This window comes from Pristis pectinata, chromosome 6 (genome assembly GCF_009764475.1).
Source record: "Pristis pectinata isolate sPriPec2 chromosome 6, sPriPec2.1.pri, whole genome shotgun sequence".
In the NCBI taxonomy this organism is placed as follows: domain Eukaryota; kingdom Metazoa; phylum Chordata; class Chondrichthyes; order Rhinopristiformes; family Pristidae; genus Pristis; species Pristis pectinata.
The window spans coordinates 100,107,192-100,125,724 of NC_067410.1; the positions used below are offsets into that span (position 1 = coordinate 100,107,192).

Sequence of the window (18,533 nt, forward strand, 5' to 3'; positions counted from 1 at the left end):
TGGGACTCAACATCTCCCTTTACAACTGGATCCTTGACTTCCTGACCAACAGACCGCAATCAGTAAGGATAGACAGCAATACCTCCAGAATGATTATTCTCAACACTGGTGCCCCACAAGGATGTGTCCTCAGCCCCCTACTCTACTCCCTATATACTCATGACTGCATGGCCAGATTCTGCTCTAACTCCATCTACATGTTTGCAGTCGATACCACCGTAGTGGGTCGCTTTTCAAACAACAATGAATTGGAGTACAGGAAAGAGATAGACGGCTTAGTAACATAGTGCCATGACAACAACATTTCTCTCAATGTCAGCAAAACAAAAGAACTGGTCATTGACTTCAGGAAAGCAGGTGGTACACATGCTTCTGTCTACTTCAACGGTGCTGAGGTTGAGAGGGTTGAGAGTTTCAAGTTCCTAGGAGTGAACATCACCAATAGTCTGCCCTGGTCCAACCATGTAGATGCCACAGCCAAGAAAACTCACCAGTGTCTCTACTTTGTCAGGAGGCTAAAGAAATTTGGCATGTCCCTGTCAAACCTCAGAAATTTTTATTGATGCACCATAGAAAGCATCCTATCCGGATGCATTATGGCTTGATATGGCAACTGCTCTGCCCGTAACTGCAAGAAGCTACAGAGAGCTGTGGACACAGCTCAGCACATCGTGGAAACCAGCTGCCATTCCATGGACTCTGTCTATACTTCTTGCTGCCCTTGGTAAAGCAGCCAGCATAATCAAAGGACCCCACCCACCCTGGACATTCTCTCTTCTCCGCTCTCCCATCGAGCAGAAGATACAAAAGCCTGAAAGCACATACCACCAGGCTCAAGGACAGTTTCTATCCCACTGTTATAAGACTATTGAATGGTTCCCTAGTACGATAAGATGGACTCTTGACCTCACAATCTACCTTGTTATGACCTTGCAGCTTATTGTCTGCCTGCACTGGACCTTCTCTGTAGCTGTTACACTTTATTCTGCATTCTGTATTGTTTTACTTTGTGCTACCTCAATGTACTGAGTAATGAATCAATCTGTATGAACGGTATGCAAGACAAGTTTTTTTTTACTGTACCTCAGTACACGTGACAATAGTAAACTGATTCCAGTGTTTCCCCTTGTGTGACTATCTGGAGATAGGGAGAATAGTTTCAGAATAAGGGGTTACCGACTAATAACATATCTTTATTAGTCACATGTGCATCGAAACACACAGTGATATACATCTTTTTGCCTGGTGTTCTGGGGGCAGCCCGTAAGTGTCGCCACACTTCCAGCGCCAACATAGCATGCCCACAACTTCCTAACCTGTAATGTCTTTGGAATGTGGGAGCAAACCGGAGCACCCGGAGGAAACCCACGCAGTCATAGGGAGAACGTACAAACTCCTTACAGAGAGTGGCCGGGGTCGCTGGCGCTGTAAAGCATTACGCTAACTGTTACACTACCGTGCCTGGTAATTCTTCCTCTTCTCTTAGGCCATGGATCTTTGGTATTCTCTAGCCCTGAGAGCATAAATCAGAGTCATTGAATAGATTCAAGGTGGAGATCGACAGAAATTTGAATTAGAAGGGAGTCGAAGGGTATGGGGAGAGAGCAGAAAAGTGGTGTTGAAGCCAAGGCTGGATCGACTAATGGTGGAGCCAGGATAATGAGCCAATCAGCTGAGGCCTGTTGCTGCTTCTAATGTTCCTGTGATCTATGTCCCTTTGTAGAAGTGTTAAAAACCAGGGGGCAAAACTTAAAAGCAATTGGTAGAAGGATTAGAAGGGAGATGAGGAAAAAATAGTCACCCAAAGAATCATTAGTGTCTGAAATTCCCCTCTTTGTATGAAAAGGTGATAGAGACAGAGAACCTCGTCACATTTCACAGGTGCCTGCACGTGGACCTGAACAGCCCTGACCTGCAGGGCAACAGATCACTTGCTGAGAGGTGGCATGGACGGTTGTGGTGGGAAAGAGACAGTCACCCACCTCTTTGCAGACTGTAGATTTGCTAAGAGGGTGTGCAGAAGGATGCAAGGGTCCTTGTCTCGGTTCAGCCCCAGCAGCTGTGTAGCAGAGGACTCTGATCTACGGACTGTCCCCAGGGTCACACACCAGGCAGACATCAAGTGCTGCTGGAAGGTCATCAATTTGGTGAAAGGCTCTCTTTGGTCTGCCTGAAACTTGTTGGCCTTCCAGCACAGCGAGATGTCCATAGGGGGAATGCTGCTGACTGACACATTTCAGACTGCAGGAGTACATGCTAAGGGATGCACTGAAGCTCGGTGCAGCCAATGCAAAGGCTCTGTGGGGAAGGACCACAGTCCAGGATCCTTCCGCTAGCATACATGGAGGGGCTGAGTCAGGCGGGGAAGCCCCTCAAACAGTGAAATGGTGTATCACCCCAGGGGATCACATAAATGGCAATGGTGCTATGGTTTCTTTAAAAAAAAAGTTAACACTACTGAATGTAATGACCATGAATGTAAAAGTTTTGCACATTTCTTCTTTTGTATATATATTTTATTATGAATAAAGTTTATTTTTGAAATATAAAAAGGCTCTTCTTCATCCCCCATGGACATGACTGACCAAGTGGCCTCTTCCAGTGTCATATATTTTCTATGATCCTATGATCTGCAAAGAGGGAGCAGAATTCAGAACCATTTGACTCAGAGGGGAGAGTGCTACTGCAGTGGACAAGGAAACTCATCACTGCTCCCATGGGGGAATAACACAACATAAAGTGGTTAAATTCCAGCTGCACTGGAAAGTGCACTGTGTGGTCTACAAGCTTTGCCTTTTGCCAGCCTGCAACTGTACTTTCCAAACATAAGCAAGTCTTTGTTTCCTTCTCCTCCCTTCGATCTTTAGTTTATGGTCATTCTGACGTACAAAAGGGGAGTTGGAACTGTTACGAGTCAGGTTGCTACTTGGTGAGTGTCCCTTTAAGGCACCTGGACAGTAGTGTAGTAGTGTGTATGGTGTTATCTGACTACTGCAAGTGAAAAAAAGACTATAACTGGAGTTGCACAGGGAGATGAAGGAAGAGAGTGAGAGTTGGTGGCACTGACTGCCAGTCTCTGTATCTATGGATGAAGTTCAATAGTTGTCACTGTCACTATACAATCCATGAATGGATTTTTGGAGCAATCTGTGGAGTCCACTTTGTCATTAACCTGTACTGGAAAGCAGGTATATTTGTGGGTGGCCACATATCAAGTGCTCTCATTGTGACAGATACTTCGGAACAAAACAATGGAGGTCTTCAGTGATTGAGGTGTTGTATGGGTTCCATCGTGGAACTTGTGGAATTCGTAAACTCCTTCTCTCTATATTCTCTCTACATTCCACTGTGGTTTTCAGAAGCCTTTGCTCATCGTATTGCTTCATGACTCGCTGAAATTAACTTTGAGAACTGTTCCTAGACTTGGGGGTTTGGGAACTTGCCACACACACACACTTCGGGTTTATTTTGCGGTCAATGTTTAATATCTAATGTTTTTATTTCTCTTATTATTACAAGTAGTTATTAATAAATAGATTTTAACATTTAAACATGGCTTATTGTGTTTCTATTGTTGCTGGTATGTAACAGAACAAAGCCTGGAAATTACAGACCAGTCAGTTTAATCTTAATCATGGAGTCATAGAGTACAGAAACCACCCATTCGTCCCACCACTTCCATTAGGTGCCCATCTATACCAATCCCACTTACCTGCAATTGGTCTGCAACTTTCCGTGCTGTTGATTCAAGCATTTGTTTAGATAGTTCTTACACATTGTGAGAGTCCCTGCCTCCTTCAGCCCCCCAGGCAGTGCATTGGTGAGTGGAATAATACTGGAATCACTACTAAGAGGCTGAAAAGCATCTTGAGATTGTAAATAAAAGGTAGCTATTCTGAAAGGCTAAATCACTGCTAGATAAACAGATGGAACTCTTTGAAGAGGAAATGTGAAAAGGTGTAATGAACAATGTGGTGAATGTTTTATGTTTGCCAAAAGGTCTGTGAAAAATAGGCTATGACAAAGATTAGGAAATAATTGGCTGACTGGGTTATAAATTGATTGAATAGAAAGCAGAGAGTGGGATTAGGATTACTGAGGCTAGAGGAAGGAGGAGTGATTCCTAAATTAGACTGATGATGAAAATTTGGAGATAAACCAATAGGGACATACAACTGACTGTGAGAAAAAATGCAACATAAAAAGATATTAACAACTTGTGGGTTTCCCATTTAAATGGCCAAAGATACTTAACATGAACATTAATACAGAATGCTGGAGATACCCATTAGAACTAAATTCTGATGAAAGGTCCTCAACCCGAAATGCCAACTCTGTTTCTCTCTCCACAAATTCTCCCGACTTGCTGAATATTTCCTGAATTCTTGGTTTTAATTTTGGATTTTCAGCATTTACGGTTTTCTATCTCATTTAACATGAAATAGGCAGGCAGGGTAGTGTAGCGGTTAGCGTAACGCTATTACAGCGCTGGCGACCCGGGTTCAATTCCAGCTGCTGTCTGTAAGGAGTTTGTAAATTCTCCCCATGTGTCTGCATGGGTTTCCTCCCACATTCCAAAGACGTACGGGTTAGAAAGTTGTGGGCATGTTATGTTGGCGCCGGAAGCGTGGTGACACTTGCGGGCTGCCCCCAGAACACTCTACGCAAAAGAGTTTCGATGTACATGTGACTAATAAAGATATCTTATCTTATGAATGAATTTGGGATGAAACACTTTGGGAGGAAAAAAAAGAAACATTACTCCCAGCTTCAGTGAGACAATGGATCTGGAGAGACAGGGGAGTAAATAATTAAAATATTAATATTGGCCAGCAAAGCAACCAAATAAGCTATTTAAGTATTTCTAAAGGATTTCAATAGAATTCACAGGTAGTGGAGTTATTTTTATATGTTTTTAAGCCATTGGCCATTCAGCCCAATGAGTCTATGCCAGATCTCAGTGCAATCTCATCATTCCCAATCCCCCACTGATTTCCCTGCAACCTATTCCCCCTCACATGCCCCAAAACTCCACCCTGATGTTGAATTGATATTGTAGTCTTGCCTGGACACACTTCAAACATGTGCACAGATCTGGTTCCCGGATCATAACGAGAAAGGACTTATAAACAATAGAGGGCATGCAAAGAAAGATTTCCAAGCTTTCATCTTCACAAAAAGAAAGGTGATCTGATACACGCCTTCAAAATTATGAACGGGTTGGACGGAGCAAATGTGGAGGATATATTTCACATGGTGGAATTTAAAGCTAGGGATAATAAGTATGAATCCAATCAGTAAGTAAAGAGAAATTCATTTACTCAGAGAATACAGTAATTAGAATGTGGAATTCAATACTACAACAAGAAAACATACCTTTGACACTCTCAAAAGGAAAACTAGATGAATATACAAAGAAGATAGGGTTCAGGAATGAAATTCCAAAATGCTGAGATACAGCCGACGGAGTTATAGGACACTTGAGTGGAACACAGTCTTGTTGGGTCAAATGGCCCGCTCCTCTGGTGTACACTCCATCCTATTCTGCGTATGTTCCTCAGATCAGATTGTCAATTTTATTCATAATTTTGAAAACAGGGCTGCATCAGAGACTACAGAACAGAGTGTGTGACAGGGACCAGTAACAATGACTGTGATCTTCCCAATAGTTTCCTTTGATGGTAAACTCTAATCTGAGCGGTGTCTTAAACAAACAGAGGCAGGTGCATCTCAGTGCAAATAAGCCAAAAAAATTTGCAAACAAGGTTGCGTTCAAAATTTTAAAATATAATTTTCAATCACAAGAGACCTCCCCTTTTGAAAGCTGAACATGCAGAATCTTTCTTCATATTATTTCCTGGTTTCTCACAAGAAAATACAAGAAAAAATATCAAAAGGCTAACAAGACAAATAATGGCTTTCGGAGCTAATTTCGCAGACAGACAAAAGGATGGGTCCCATCACGTGTGGTCCCTTTGTTTATTGCCCAGTGCCACAAGCAGTTATCACCCAATTCAACAGTTAAGCACCTAGCAGCTGGTCTCAGTGATAACCAGACAGTGGGCAAACAGGCATGAAAATGAGCACAGGGTGTAGAGACGTCCCTTCATCCAGAAATAGGCCAGGCAGAGAGACAGACAAACAGGCAGGGAATTGATTTTCCTTACAGACCACAGCCAATATCACTCTTGGTTCAGGTGCCAGAAAGTAAGGAAGTGACCTGGAGTGACTTAACGTACCAGGCCACGCTTGTAAACGGTGAGGAAGCCCCTGGTCTGGAGGACCCAGCAGAGCACTTAAACAACATACAAATAGAACTGGGACATGGGACTGTGGAGTCATTAAGTCAAAGAATATGGATTACACCTAAATTAATAACAGTTGCATTTATAAAGTATCTTTCACAATAGAAAACATCCCAAAAAAACATTACAAGAGTTAATTATCAAAATTTGGCACCAAGCCACATACAGGAACATATACCAAAAGCTCTGTTAAAGAGGTGGGATTTAAGGAGCAGCCTTTGGGGAAGTCTGATAAGGATCTGTAAACAAGAACAAGAATTTTAAAATGAAGTGTTGCCAGACTGGATACCAGTTGAATTCAAAGACCAGGGGCGGTGATTGCCAAATGAGACTTGGTGCTTGCTGGGGCACAGGTATTGGACAAGTCAAGCCCTTTGGAATCTGGGAAACCAGCTAGGAGAGCATTGGGAAATTTGAACCTGGAAATAAGCGGGTAGGGGTTTGAATCAGTAGATGAGCTGAGGCAGAGGCAGAGTGAGGCAACATTACAGAGGTGGAACACAGAATGGATTTGTCATCTAAATCTTACCTTGGGGGTCAAATATAATAAACAATATAATGGAGCCTCAATTAGTTGCTGAGAAGAGGGGCATCATCAGAGGCACAGAATTTAAGGCAGAGACAAGTAACAATTGCCGTGGTCTTCTCAATGATTTCTTCAATTCTAAACCTTAATCTGAACTGTGTCATTATAAACAGAGGCAGGTGTATCCCAGTGCAAGGAGGTAAAGAAAGTGAGTAAACAAGGCCAATTTCATGCAAAGTTAAAAAACAAGTGGAGCATCTGATAATTGGGGGTTGGGGATAAATTTTAAATTTAAATTTTATTTACAGCGTGGTAACAGGCCCTTCCAGCCCAACGAGTCTGCGCCGCCCATTTTTTAAACCCAAATTAACCTACCTGTATGTCTTTGAAATGTGGGAAGAAACCGGAGCTCCCGGAGGAAACCCACGCAGACACAGGAGAACGTACAAACTCCTTAGAGACAGCAACGGGAATCGAACCCCTATCGCTGCGCCGTAATGGCGTCGCGCTAACCGCTATGCTATTGTGCCGCCATACCACTACGCTACCGTGCCGTAAATATAAAGGATGTTAGGTTAAACTCTACTGGTTATTTTAAACCATGTTATGATAGTTCCTACACAACAGTACAATTACTGGAATGTCTTAAGAATCAGTGTTTTTGTACTTCAAAATTAACAAAACGTGAGGGTCTCCTGTTCCTAGACCATCACCCACAATGGTACCAGTAATGATCCTTCAGTCAATAATTGGAAGTATAGAGAAGCCGAGGCTTATGAACTCCAATGTTTACTCACCCAATCACAATACAGGAGATGGCAGTGCCTATAAAAGCATAGGTGAGAATTGTGCCCAAATTGCGGAAGAATTGTCTCTGTTGGAAAAAAAATCAAAAGACGGCATGTAATATTTCTGGATTCTTTCAGAGTATTATAGAGGCATAGTCATAGAAAGATAAAGTATGGAAATAGGCACTTCAGCCCGCTGATCATTAATCACCCATTTATATTAATCTTACAGTATATTAATCCCATTTTTTTAATTCTCCCCACATTCTCATCAACTCCTCCCAGATTCTACCACTCACTTACACACTAGAGGCAATTTTACAGTAGCCAATTAACCTACCAACCAGCATGTCTTTGGGATGTGGCAGGAAACCTACACAGAGAGAGAACATGCAAACTCCACACAAGGTCAGGATTGATCCCAGGTCTTTGGCGTTATGAGATGGTGGTTCTACTAGCTGCACCACTATGCTGCCCTAACAGTAAGCCAGATCAGGTCAGAAGTCAAAGTCATTCTCAGCTGCATTAGTAGATGGACGATGCTGACAACCAATAATACCAGGAACCAGGATTAGTGACTCAGAACAGGGACATATAGCTTCACAGGCCAAAACCTCGACTCTCCACTTCACATTTTCCCAGTTATGTCTCCGTCAGCAATGGAGAGCCTTCGTTGGGAAATGGACAGTTTAGGACAGAGGCTCACTTCCTGTTCTGAACCTGTTTAGGTTCCTGGCAGAATGTTACTGCTGCAGGCCCTGGAACTAGTGTCCTAAGAGAAATTAACATCAGGGAGGATGGAGAGGGGAATAAAAAAAAGAGGACATTCAAGATTCAACCTAAATTGCGGGATGAATTTTAAGAAATGGCAGCTGAGATGCACACAGGACAGACAAGACTTGCAGAGGAATAATATTTATTTCCATTAATTTCCAGAAGATAGTGGGCAAACTTGTTTCTGGGGGCAACGCAGCAGCTTAAACCACATAAACATTTCTTATACTTTTTTTAATGCCACTAAATCATGTGCTTTACCCTTGTAACTATTATATCTCTCTTGCAGGAGAACATCCCTCGGCTCATTGCAATTCCTTGCTCCAATTGCTGATGTCTCTGGAGTCCAGGATTGAGTGGACAGATGGCAAGCCGTAGGATTGGCTGAGATGGAGAGCAGAGACCCTGGAAGTGGAGGCAGGTTGGATGATACAACCCACTACAGGAGATACCTGATACAGTCGTAAACCCAACTTTTACAAAAATCACAATTTAGGTAGGGTCTTAAGAACATTCCAATAACCTTTTCCATCTTCTGCTTCAAATGGAATACATTTCTATAATTCAAGGACACCCAGTGATATCCCATCCAAGTATCCTTTCTTCAAGTACAAGGTTAGATAAGTTATTAAATTGTGTAGCCCTACCCTCACCCAATACCTGGCCACTAACCTGCAGGAGCAACTGGATATCAGGCAAAATCAGGAATGTCACTGCGTGACTCCCTTACACAGCCTAGGGGACAAGGCCAGCTGCTGACCTCCAATTTAGCCCCCAGCTGAGAAGAGCCATTCTCTGTGAAGAGCCGGTGCAGAATGGAATCATAGTGGGACCTTTCACCTGCCACATACCTTCTAACTTTACCAGCTACACCAGTCGGAAATGGATACTTTAATCATTGACTTGACTTAAAAGAACACCAAATGAATTTGTAAAAGTAACTTAAGAAAACCTTTTAATGATAAACATCCATGTTCTTTAGAAAGTAGAGGATACCATTCTCACCTTCTTCAGACTGTACCCAGCGTAAAATATTATTGGAGGCAAGAGGACATTGAAGAAAATTTCTGAATCAAACGTCACCTGAAAAACAAAGGACAAGGTCAGATATATCAGTGCAGACTCCCATTGTCAGTGGGGAATATTCATACTCTTATGCCATATGTACCAAGTGGAAAATTAGATTTTGAATTGCATGTCTAGTGATTTACACAGTATTGAGAGCAACCAATTAACAAATTAATAGGAGATACACCCCATTGACTTTTGAGCCATTGGGAATCCTGTAGCAGTGGAAGATCATAATATGTGTAAAATATAAATGCAACCACAATAATATTACATGAGTAGGAATATTCTCTCAGCTGACTTGCATCAGCTGGTAGTATTTATTGTCATAAAGCTACAGCTCTTTTCTACATCGGCGAGTGCTAATATTTCACACTTTAAATTCTGGTTGGTCCAACAATAACACTACACTACTCAGCCTCACATCTTTGTACATTGTACTTGTGGAAATTTATTGCAGTGATGATCAGAGGCATGTACAAAGAACAGTACAGCCTTAAAGTTTCTCTGCTGCTTAATTAAGCCAACCAATTTCTTCTCCATTAGCACTGCTGAGCTGTTCTGGAGAATGGAGGAAATTCTGAAAGCATAAAATTTTATAAGCATTCATATTTTGCACACATTAGATCTGGAGGTTCCTGGAACTGTTGCATTGGATCTTTCCAGTTGGGCTTATTTAGTTTACACTGACACATACTGTGTTGTTATTTTCCATTGTATTCCTGCAATAATCTGATTAGCATTGGAATTATTCCACTCCTTGGCTCACACAAACACATAAGCCTGGCTACAGAAACCATTCTGGAGGCTATGTCAGCACTGAGTCCCCATTGATAAGGGACTGTTTAGAGAACAGAAGGAAAGAGGAGAGGACATAACGAGATGGGAATAATAATGGGAAGATTACACCATTTATGCTGCATAAGATCCTCTGCATTGATTAGTAGGCATCCAATGACTGAAATTATTTTCTTAACATTCCTTTTATATTTAACTTGTGTACACATTAAAAGCCCACCAAAGTGCCCTCAGTGTATTCAAAACCACCTGATTGCAACCTATTACTTCAGCATTGTAACTTCACCAATGCTTATATAACTCACATGAAAAACACTATGATGCTGGAGGAACTCAGCAGGCCAGGTAGCATCCGTGGAGAAAAGCAGGCGGTCAACGTTTCGGGTCAGGACCCTTCTTCAGGACTGAAGGAACAGGGGAAACCCAATATACTGTATAAGAGGGAAAAGCTAAGCAGTGATAAATGGACAAAAGAGGGGAGGTGGGGTGGGCACAATGTGGTGATAGGTAGATGCAGGTAAGAGATAGTGATAGGTATCTTTTGATGAAGACATCAAATTTCTTAAAATTTGGTGTTTAACTGGACATGCCAGTCATAGCCAAACCAGTCTTTTGTAAAAGGTTATATGACTGATTTATGGAACAGAGGGAGCCCTGTACTCGGTGCTCCAAGTGTGGCCTCCTACATTGGCGAGACCATATGCAGACTAGGTGACTGTTTCGCAGAACACCTACAGTCCATCCATGACCGTGATCTGCATCTCCCCGTTGCCAGTCACTTCAACTCCCCCTCCCACACTATCACTGTTATGTCAGTCCTTGGCCTCCTCCACTGCCAGGAGAATTCCAAGTGCAAATTGGAGGAATAGCACCTCACTTTCCATCTTGGAACCTTGCAGCCTAATGGCATGAACATTGAATTCTCCCAACTTAAGTAACCCCCACACCCATCCCCTCTTTTGTCCACCTATCACTGCTCTGCTTTTCCCTCCCATATATTGGGCTTCCCCTTTTCCTATCTCCAGTCCTGAAGAAGGGTCCTGACCCGAAACGTTGACCGCCTGCTTTTCTCCATGGATGCTGCCTAGCCTGCTGAGTTCCTCCAGCATCATAGTGTTTTTCCATCTAGATTCCAGTGTCGGCAGTCCTTTGTTGCTCTTGTATAACTCGGTACTTCTTTCTGTTCATACACACTTTCACCTCTCAATACACATGTTCCTAAGCCTAAACCTTTCATCCCAGCCAATAGATCCTCATTCTACAGCTCGTTAAAACATCTCACCATTGGCAGTGCAATCATAGCCTTAAACTCTCTCTTCTCAAGGTAGCAATGTGTAAATCCTGCCCCTCAAGCTCTGCTCCCAATCTCACCACTCATCTCACCAAAACCAGGTCATTCCAATGCCAACCCTCTACTAGTTTCATTCCCTGGATCTTTGGAGTTTTGGCTTCTACAGATTCAGAATGCCTCGATCTTCAATGCAAAAAATATTCCCCACGTGCAATGGGAACATCAGCACCTTAATCTCAACCCTTGGAGAGATCAGAAGTTCTCCAATTTGGCAATCTCCAGTACCATCGTTCTTGAGGCAGTCTGTCAGTATCCTTCTGTTCCCATTGTGTGGGTTCTGAGGTGGCTGATGAGCACAATCTGGAGGTTTTCCATAGGTGGGGCAGATGTGCCGGCAGGGCAGGCTGGTGGGTAGTTTGGAAGGAGATGCTCTCCTTCTGTCATTTACACTGGGCCTCTGTGCCCACACCACATGGACACAATGTTCAAATGCTCCATCACTACATTGAGTGACTGCAGGTCAGGGACTCCCTGGAGTCAATGGGGACGTTGTAAGAATGTTCTGTGAACTTCCATGAATCATTACGGCTGTCCAGTGCTACTCCCTTCCCACAACAGAGTTTGGAAGAGTGTCAGTCCTGAAGAGGGGTCTTGACCCAAAACGACGACCGCCTGCTTTTCTCCATGGATGCTGCCTGGCCTGCTGAGTTCCTCCAGCATCATCGTGTTTTTTATCCAGATTCCAGCATCTGCAGTCCTTGCTTCTCTTGGAAGAGTGTTGCAGGGTCTCAACCTGAAATATCGACCATCCCTTTGCCTCCGTGGATGCTGCTTATCCCAGTGAGTTCTTCCAGCAATTTATTTTTTGTTCCAGATTCCAATATCTGCAGTCTCCTGTGTCTCCAGAGCTTGGAATAGTGTATGTGTTTCCAGAGTCTGCTGCTGAGCATGTGAATGATATGGCCTGTCGTGTGTAGAAGACTGAGTGAAATTATAGCCTCAGCAGCTGGGAGAGGACACTGACATTGGCTCATTTATCCTGCCAGTGGAGTCATAGCATTTTCCAGAGGCAGTATTTGTGACATTTCCCCAGTGCCTTTAAGTGACCTCTGTAGGTAGTTCAAGTCTCAGAAGCCCATGGGAAGCTGGGGATCACTGCTGGCTGGTAGATCATGAGTTCTGTACCAAGTCTGAGGTCTTGATCTTGAAACATCCTTTCCCCTTAGGCGGCCAACCTCTACACTGGAGCACCAAAAGTGATGGTGAATTTTATCACTGGTGTTTAGCTTCTCTGGGAGGTGCCTTCCAAGTTAATGGGAACAGGTCCACATTTTGCAGGGCTTTATTGTGCATCTGTGTTGTCAGAAGGTTGCACTGTACAATGGAGGCAGGTTGGTAGAGGATCTTAGTCTTACAAATGTTTTTTATGTGTATGTGTGTGTGAATATATATATCTATATACACACACACATATATATGCTTCAGTGACAGAATCAATGATGGCTTGGAACTCAGCCTCTATGCGAGTTTGTATGTGTTACCTGAGTACGACAGTTCAGTCACTGAGGTTGGCATGACCCTAATTCTGGAATTAAGGTGATTTAGCCTTGAGGAGTTTTCCATTAATCTTGTAGGTTAACTCCACTCCAGCAAGAAGTTTGAGGGTGGTGAGGTACAGGATTGCAGTGAAAAGGACTGAAAAACACATCAGGGCAAGCATAACCACCCTCACGGTAAGCTCTTGTCACAGGGAGATACTGAATTAGGAAACCGATCCTTTGGGAATGCACCCATCAGTGAAGCACACCTGTTGCAAAATGTAGCCTTTCTTCAAAACAGATGAACCAAGGCCCAAGTTAGAGAACACCAGAGGATGGCAAACTCAGTGCTAAGGGAGAAGATGAAAATGATCCATGAATGATCCTCAGCACTGAGTTAAACTACAGCTCTTTATTCCGGTTACGCCATGCCTCATCTAAGCTAGACAGCATGACAACCATTGTCCCATTAAATTAATTCCTATTATTCAATGACAGCACAGCATGAAGCTCCCCATTTTTTTTTAATGAGGACACTTGACAGATATAGCAACACAAGTGCTGACACAGACTTGACTTCTCTCAGTGAGGAATGAGGTTGCTCAACACAGATATGTATTCGTCTCTTTAGTGATGAAATAATTATAAAACTAAAAACTACTTTCATCAGCTATAGACAGCATCCCAAAAAGTTATCAGACTATCCATCTTACAAATATATGCAACCTGACCATTGTTACCAAGGGAAGCTTTTGGGTCAACAAAGTTCAGTATAAATTATAGTAATATTTAAATTGCATTCCCATGTGCACTATTTGGCAATAGGCATTAACCTATATATTTTATGTGAGCATCGCTGATTGGAACTGTAAGTCAAAATGTCGCCATTACCTTGGTACAAACCCTTCACCTTGGATTTTCAGCCGAATGATAATTTAATGAGCAGAGTTACTTAGTGAGATCTTTGAGGGTAGCAAGGTGGCACAACGATTAATGCTGATGCCTTACAGCTCTAGAGACCTGGGATCGATCCTAACCTCTAGTGCTATCCATACAGAGATTGCACGTCTTCCCCGTGACTATGTGGTTTCCTTCAGGTGCTCCAGTTTCCTCTCTTATCCCAAAGACATGAGAGAAGTTTACTTAGATCCTGTAAATTACCCTTTAGTGTAGGTAAATGGCAAAAGAATCAAAGGGGAATTGATGAGCATGTGAGAGAGAATAAGATGCAAGGGGACAGATGAATAAGGACATGGGGAATGGGACTGATGAGACTGCTCTGCTGAGACAGATATGGACCACAAGTCCTCCTTCTGTGTCATAATAAGTCAATCAGTCTACTGTTATTAGAAGACACATTACCAGGAAAAAGGCATAAACCTTCAAGCAGGTACTTACATTTGGGAGGTCAATCTTTTATTTAAGTTAAAAGATTGACCTCTCAAGTTATCTGTCACTGTTGCTTGTAAATCTCTTTTCAAAGAAAAAGGATTCCTTAACCAAGGTTGGAACCCCCACTGTGAATCATTTATTCATGCAGAGCAACAGTTCTACAGTGGGAGAGAGCAGCAGCTTGATGCTTTCTGTTCCAAACCTTCCGCCTCTCATTTGTATTCTTCAGCCACCAAACTCGGTTTGATGTTCTAATCTAACCCAAGATAGTTCAGATAAATACCCATCACGCTAGCTAAACTGAAGGGAATTAGCCTGATTTGGGTTGTAATAAGCATAGCAGTTTCAACCTTTTTTTAAATGACCCTTCAGGGGATAAGGGCATCATTTCGACTAGTGATTTGAAAGAACGCAACTTCCCACAATAAACCCAATTTACTGCACCACCTCAATTTGTTGCTAGGATACTGCAATTTTCCATTAAAGATCCCACAGGTGGTCAAAATGTCAGATTTGGAATGAGAAATTACTCATCAAAACAACTGGACTTACCCAGGATATACTCACTAATCACTAATCTTTGGAAAACTTAGTATTCCTCTAATCCTGGCATCTTCTGTACCACTCAATATTATGACCCAACAAATGTGTGTTGCGCTTTTACTTGTCTACTTACGATGCTTCAAAATTCCTTGCTTAAGTCTCTCCACCTCACCCGCCTGCATTAAGATGCTCCTTAACATTTGGTTCTTTGACCAGTTTTGGCTAAATGCCTTAATGTCTCCTTTTTTGGCATAGTGGTAAATTTTATCCTTTGAGTTTTTGTTGGAAATAATGTAAACCAAACTCTATATTGGATAAATCAGTCAAATAGCACACTGGAGTATGTTACACTGAGGTCTCTACGATAGTGTGAGGAAAATCATTTTTCTCTTTATGTTCCAGTGTCCCATAAGGAGAAAGAATCAGTGTAACGGTGAGACTTTCTGCCCCATTAGGAAAATTAATGTAACTTAACATTATTTCAGTATCATACCATTAACAGTAACTCCTGCTGAGGCTCTTTGAAATAATTGACTGAATAGCTCAGTGGTTTCATTGTCTACAGAATAAACCATAGCACCAAACATGTAGCACAGACTGATACTAAACATACACATGTGCTTAATTCTCATAAGTTTGATGGCTGTGATATTTTTTATCCTTCTATTTTCTTTCTGCTGTCTGATTCTATTACACTCTTGGCAAACTATCACAAATTGAGCTAATAACAGAATTGTGATAGGTTTAATTATTCCTACCGTCATAGTAAAATTGAATTATCGTAACATACTGTATTGGGATAACTTCTGTCTAAGATTTTGGCTTAGCTGAATACTACAGTGCGTTAAAAGAGAATGCAAACTGGATCAAGCTATTGAGCTTCATTCTGATGTAACTACCAGTTAGGGAAAGATTTGAGGATCTTCTGCTGTCTTTTCTTGGTATCACCTTCATCTATTAACCAAGAGTAATTATCAGAGAATTGAATGTGTACCATTGAAAGGACACCACTGTCTATGAAAAGTAAAAGGTGAGCAAATATGAGTCTTTCTCTCTCTCTTTCTTTGACACTAAGTAGAGGCATAGACTTTCAAATTGTTTTCTTACTGCCAGAATTAATATATTTACTTCAAACCCACTAACCATGTTAAGCAAATGCTCAATTACTAAAATTAGCTTAATAATTTAACATTCTCAGCGTGTATAAAATCATAAGGGGCATAGATAGGGTGAATGACCTCTGTCTTCTTCCTAGAGTTGGGGAACCAAGAACTAGAGGGCATAGGTTTAAGGTGAGAGGCAAAAGATTTAAGTGGAACTTGAGGAGCAACTTTTTTTCCACACAAAGGGTGGTATCAATGTGAAATGAGCTGCCAGAGGAAGTGGTTGAGACAGGTACAATAATAACATTTAAAAGACAGCTGGACAGGTACATGGATTGGAAAGGTTTAGAGGTTACTAGCCAAACACTGGCAAATGGGACATCTTGCTCGGCATGGACCAGTTGGGTTGAATGACCTGTTTCCATTCTGTATGGCTCTGTGAATAATAATACATCATTTTTCTGTACTCCCTCCTTGTCTGCCAGCAAATGGGTGTGCCCAGAATCAATAAACTAATAACCTCTCCATGGCCTCATCCCTCACCTGTCCTCCTGCTTTGTTCTGCAGAGAAGTAACTTGACAAAGTCAACCATGTCTTTTATTTCAGCCTCAATCAAGAGAAAAGCTCAGCACTTCCACTTATAAATCTCACTGGTTTTTGCATCCAGTTTTTCCAACATCAGAGCCCAGATCTACAATACACTTAGAGTACCAGATCCAAAAGCAAACTCCGTGAATTGGCAAAAACCACTTCAGAGGCTTCATGCGAAGGATCAATTAATTAGATCAATTCAAAACCATTTTGTTAAATGCATGGAGCTGATGTTGTGCAGTATTTATTCCTTCATTGCAGCACTTCATTCTTTATTGTTTGCACAGAAGTTTGAGTGCATGCTAAAGGATGCATCAGATAAGATATCTTTATTAGTCACATGTACATCAAAACTGACGGTGAAATGCATCTTTGCGTAGAGTGTTCTGAGGGCAGCCCTCAAGTGTCCCCACGCTTCTGGTGCCAACATAGCATGCCCACAACTTCCTAACCCGTACATCTTTAGAATGTGGGAGGAAACTGGAGCACCCGGAGGAAACCCACGCAGGCACGGGGAGAACGTATGAATACCTTACAGACAGTGGCCGGAATTGAACCTGAGTTGCTGGTGCTGTAATAGGGTTACGCTAACCTCTACACTACTGCGCCTGCCCTAAGCAGCAATGATTCCCTTCACTCACTGTCCCTCTGGTGGAAACATCAGCAGTCTCAAGTACAACTGATTGTGCTTTGCATATCTTCAGCACTGAAAATGTGCGGCCTGGTGTCCTATTGGAGACAGGGTTCAGGATGGCTGGCATGACCGGGTCTGTGCTGTGGCTGTAGCTAGGGAAGGGCGCAATGGTGGGGATGGGATGACAGTTCATTGAAGAGGGTCGAGGATAGGATAGGTGTTTGTTGCAAAGGGATCGGGGATGGGAGCAACCTGTGAGCAATGGGGCTGTTTCAGACATCAGGATTTTCAATGGGCTGATCCCAGGGCTGACGGGAAGAGCAAGGTGGGTGTTGTAGAACCAGTCTGTGCTGTGTACATGGCACAAGGCTTAAGGTAATTATTTAACTTTCCTGCAGGTGTCCCAGTCTAACGCTAAGTTTGTAAGATTTTGTTGTTCCAGGGACATCCAATGACAGGCAGCCCCAGAACAACATGGTCAAAGTTCCCCTGAAATGCTCTAAAAAGGAAGTGGAAATTGCATCAAGGTTGCAAAGATGCCAGATGACAGGAATTAGCCAGTCAAATTCCCAGAGTGATGAAGAACAATGCAGGCGGCTAAAGGGGGGAGGACATCCGGGAAGAAAAGATACATATAGAAATAGGGTGGAAATTCTGCTGAAAGAGTATCAGGCAGTGGCCTCTAAATTTAAAAAAAAGGACCTTGAGAATACTAATCTCTAGATAATTGTCTGAGCCACATCAAAACTGGCATAGAAGTACACCAATTAGGCAAGTTGACATTTGGCCAGAGGAGCAAAAGGTAAATTGCTGGAAGAACTCAGTGGGTCAGGCAGCAGCTGTGGAGGCAAAGGACTGGTCGATATTTCAGGTCGAGACCCTGCGTCAGGACTGAGAGTGTAGAGGAAACATCGCCAGTCTATGGAAGTGAGAGGGAGGAATAAGACAGAAGTGATAGGTGGAACTGGATGAGGAGGGTGTGGGGAGGGGGGGGGGATGATGGGCAGATGGGGCCAGGTGAGGGGAGAGGATAGGAAACATTAACCAAGGGAGAAGAAACCCAGGTGGATCGGTGTGTGGGTGAAGGGCAGGTGGAACTAGGTGAGGTAGGGTAATGAATCTTGGTAATGAGGGTGGGAGGGACAGAAAGAGTGAACAAATGGAGACAGAACTAGGATGGA

At 42.6% G+C, this 18,533-nt stretch overlaps 1 protein-coding gene across 1 annotated transcript in view; it reads right to left on the reverse strand.

The window, feature by feature from the left end:
- LOC127572097 (sodium/hydrogen exchanger 9-like) overlaps nucleotides 1–18,533 on the reverse strand; it is a 363,415-nt gene that overhangs the window by 299,223 nt on the left and 45,659 nt on the right. The window contains exons 3-4 of the mRNA XM_052018976.1: nucleotides 9,399–9,476; nucleotides 7,629–7,705 (exon numbers count right to left, since the gene is read on the reverse strand). Coding sequence (XP_051874936.1) covers nucleotides 7,629–7,705; nucleotides 9,399–9,476 — 155 coding nt within the window. The remainder of the gene's footprint in view (nucleotides 1–7,628; nucleotides 7,706–9,398; nucleotides 9,477–18,533) is intronic.